This window comes from Ursus maritimus, unplaced genomic scaffold (assembly GCF_017311325.1).
Source record: "Ursus maritimus isolate PB19 unplaced genomic scaffold, ASM1731132v1 scaffold_14, whole genome shotgun sequence".
Classification (NCBI taxonomy): domain Eukaryota; kingdom Metazoa; phylum Chordata; class Mammalia; order Carnivora; family Ursidae; genus Ursus; species Ursus maritimus.
In genome coordinates this window covers 67,505,481-67,507,192 of record NW_024423786.1, presented here as the reverse complement: position 1 = coordinate 67,507,192, position 1,712 = coordinate 67,505,481, and the positions used below count along the sequence as shown (strand labels likewise).

General features: G+C 53.9%; 1 protein-coding gene across 1 annotated transcript in view; it reads left to right on the top strand.

The window, feature by feature from the left end:
• TTC19 (tetratricopeptide repeat domain 19) overlaps nt 1-1,712 on the top strand; it is a 29,065-nt gene extending 27,353 nt beyond the window's left edge. Inside the window, exon 10 of the mRNA XM_040630105.1 lies at nt 382-1,712. Within this exon, the coding sequence (XP_040486039.1) occupies nt 382-515 (134 nt within the window). The 3' untranslated portion in view covers nt 516-1,712. The remainder of the gene's footprint in view (nt 1-381) is intronic.

Genomic DNA, 1,712 nt, shown 5'->3' with positions numbered 1-1,712 from the left:
CGGGGGGGGGGGGGTCCCTGGAGGTCGGCACCTGTGAGGCGGTTCTAGGGAGGGCACGGAGGAGGCTGGCGGAAGGGCCCGGAGAGGACGCGCGTGTGGCTGCAGTGTCGCTGTGCTCGGCTGCCAGGACTCCGTAGTGCCGCGCCAGCCCCGCGGGCCGCAGGAAGCTCGAGCCCCGGCTGCGGGGGCACCCCCGAGTCCCGCTGTGTCGGCGCTGGCCGGGCCGGGGGAGCGGGAGGGGAGGAGGCTGCGGCCGCCGCGCTTCGGGAGCCCAGGGCGTGAGCCGCGTGCGCGCCCCGGTGCTGGCCCGGCGGAGTCTGGCAGAATCACTCGGAAAACCTACATTGCTCTTTATTCTCCCTTCTCTCCGGGCTATTTTAGAGCGATATGCACAAGCAAAAGAGATCTACCAGGAAGCGCTGAAGCAAGCAGAGCTGAAAAGAGATGAGGTTTCTATACAGCACATCAGGGAAGAGCTGGCTGAGCTGTCAAGGAAAAGCAGACCTTTAACTTAATTTTATGAAGCGCTAAATGCCTTTTTGTTGTAGGGAATTTTCAGCAACAGCGATTATTCCGGTCTCAGTGACACCCAAATCAATGGCTTAGATCCTTTCTCCTTGATATTCAAGTTTTGTCAACGTAGCTGTGGTGAAGGACAAGTTGTATACACTGCCACTTTGTGTTTGTAAAGGACACACAGCTTTCACCCCTGGCTGGTTGTGACTCTTAAGGACAGAGGTCAGGTGCTCTCAGTCGTGACCTGTGGTGAGGTGCCGTCCGTGCCGGTCTCAGTGTAACTGTGGGTGGAAGTGGGCCAGGTCTCCCTCGGGTGGGTGTGTGCTGAGTCAGCCAGGCATCTCTCGCCTCAGATTCTCATCCATTGATCCGCTACCCTCTCTTTCACTTCATCGGTATCGGGCAGATCAGAGTACCTGTCTCACGGCAAAGGGGGATTATGGTGAGTTATTTTTCTTCTCTCTTTCATGAAGCCCAGTGTGGGATGTGATGCGTAGTGGAGCAAAAGTATTGTCTTGGTTTGCGCCAGCGTCCAGCATGAAGTCTTAAAGTAGGAATTAGGCCCTTGAAAATATACCATTTAATTATAAGTAAAAGTGAACTGTATGTTTTTATATCTGGTTACATACGACTGTGAAAAAGGAGAAAAGGGAATGAATGCTAGGAACTCTTGTCGATGCTGTTGGAGCACTCCACTTCCCCTGCAGCCGCGGTCCCTGCACCTGCCCAGGCTGCACCCCCTGAACCCTCGGTCTCAGGGTAGGGCCTTGCAAGTGTAATGTGTCGAGTCTCCCCAGGAAGGATCACTGGTCTGGGTCCTAGTCCTGGCTTTTTGTGTTTGGGTCTCGGTGTCCTCATCTGTAAGATAGGGGACCGATGAGGTTCTCTTTGTGGGAGAACGTACTTGGTCAGAGGACCGTAAATGAATCGACTACTGTGTTGGAAGAGCCTTATCACGCTGCCTCAGAGTGCGTACAGTACAGACGAGCTAGGCAGATGGGCGTCTGGACCTCCGAAGTCGTGCAGAGCCGTCTGCCTAGGAGAAAGGCAGTTTTTGTAGGTGCCATGAAGGAACACTATTGTTGGTAAGCCTTTGGGGGTGGGGGTGTGAGTGGGAATGATAAACAGATATTTTTGTTTCCTGTGTACATACTGGAAGAATCCTTTCATAATAAACTAGAGCCTCTACAACCACA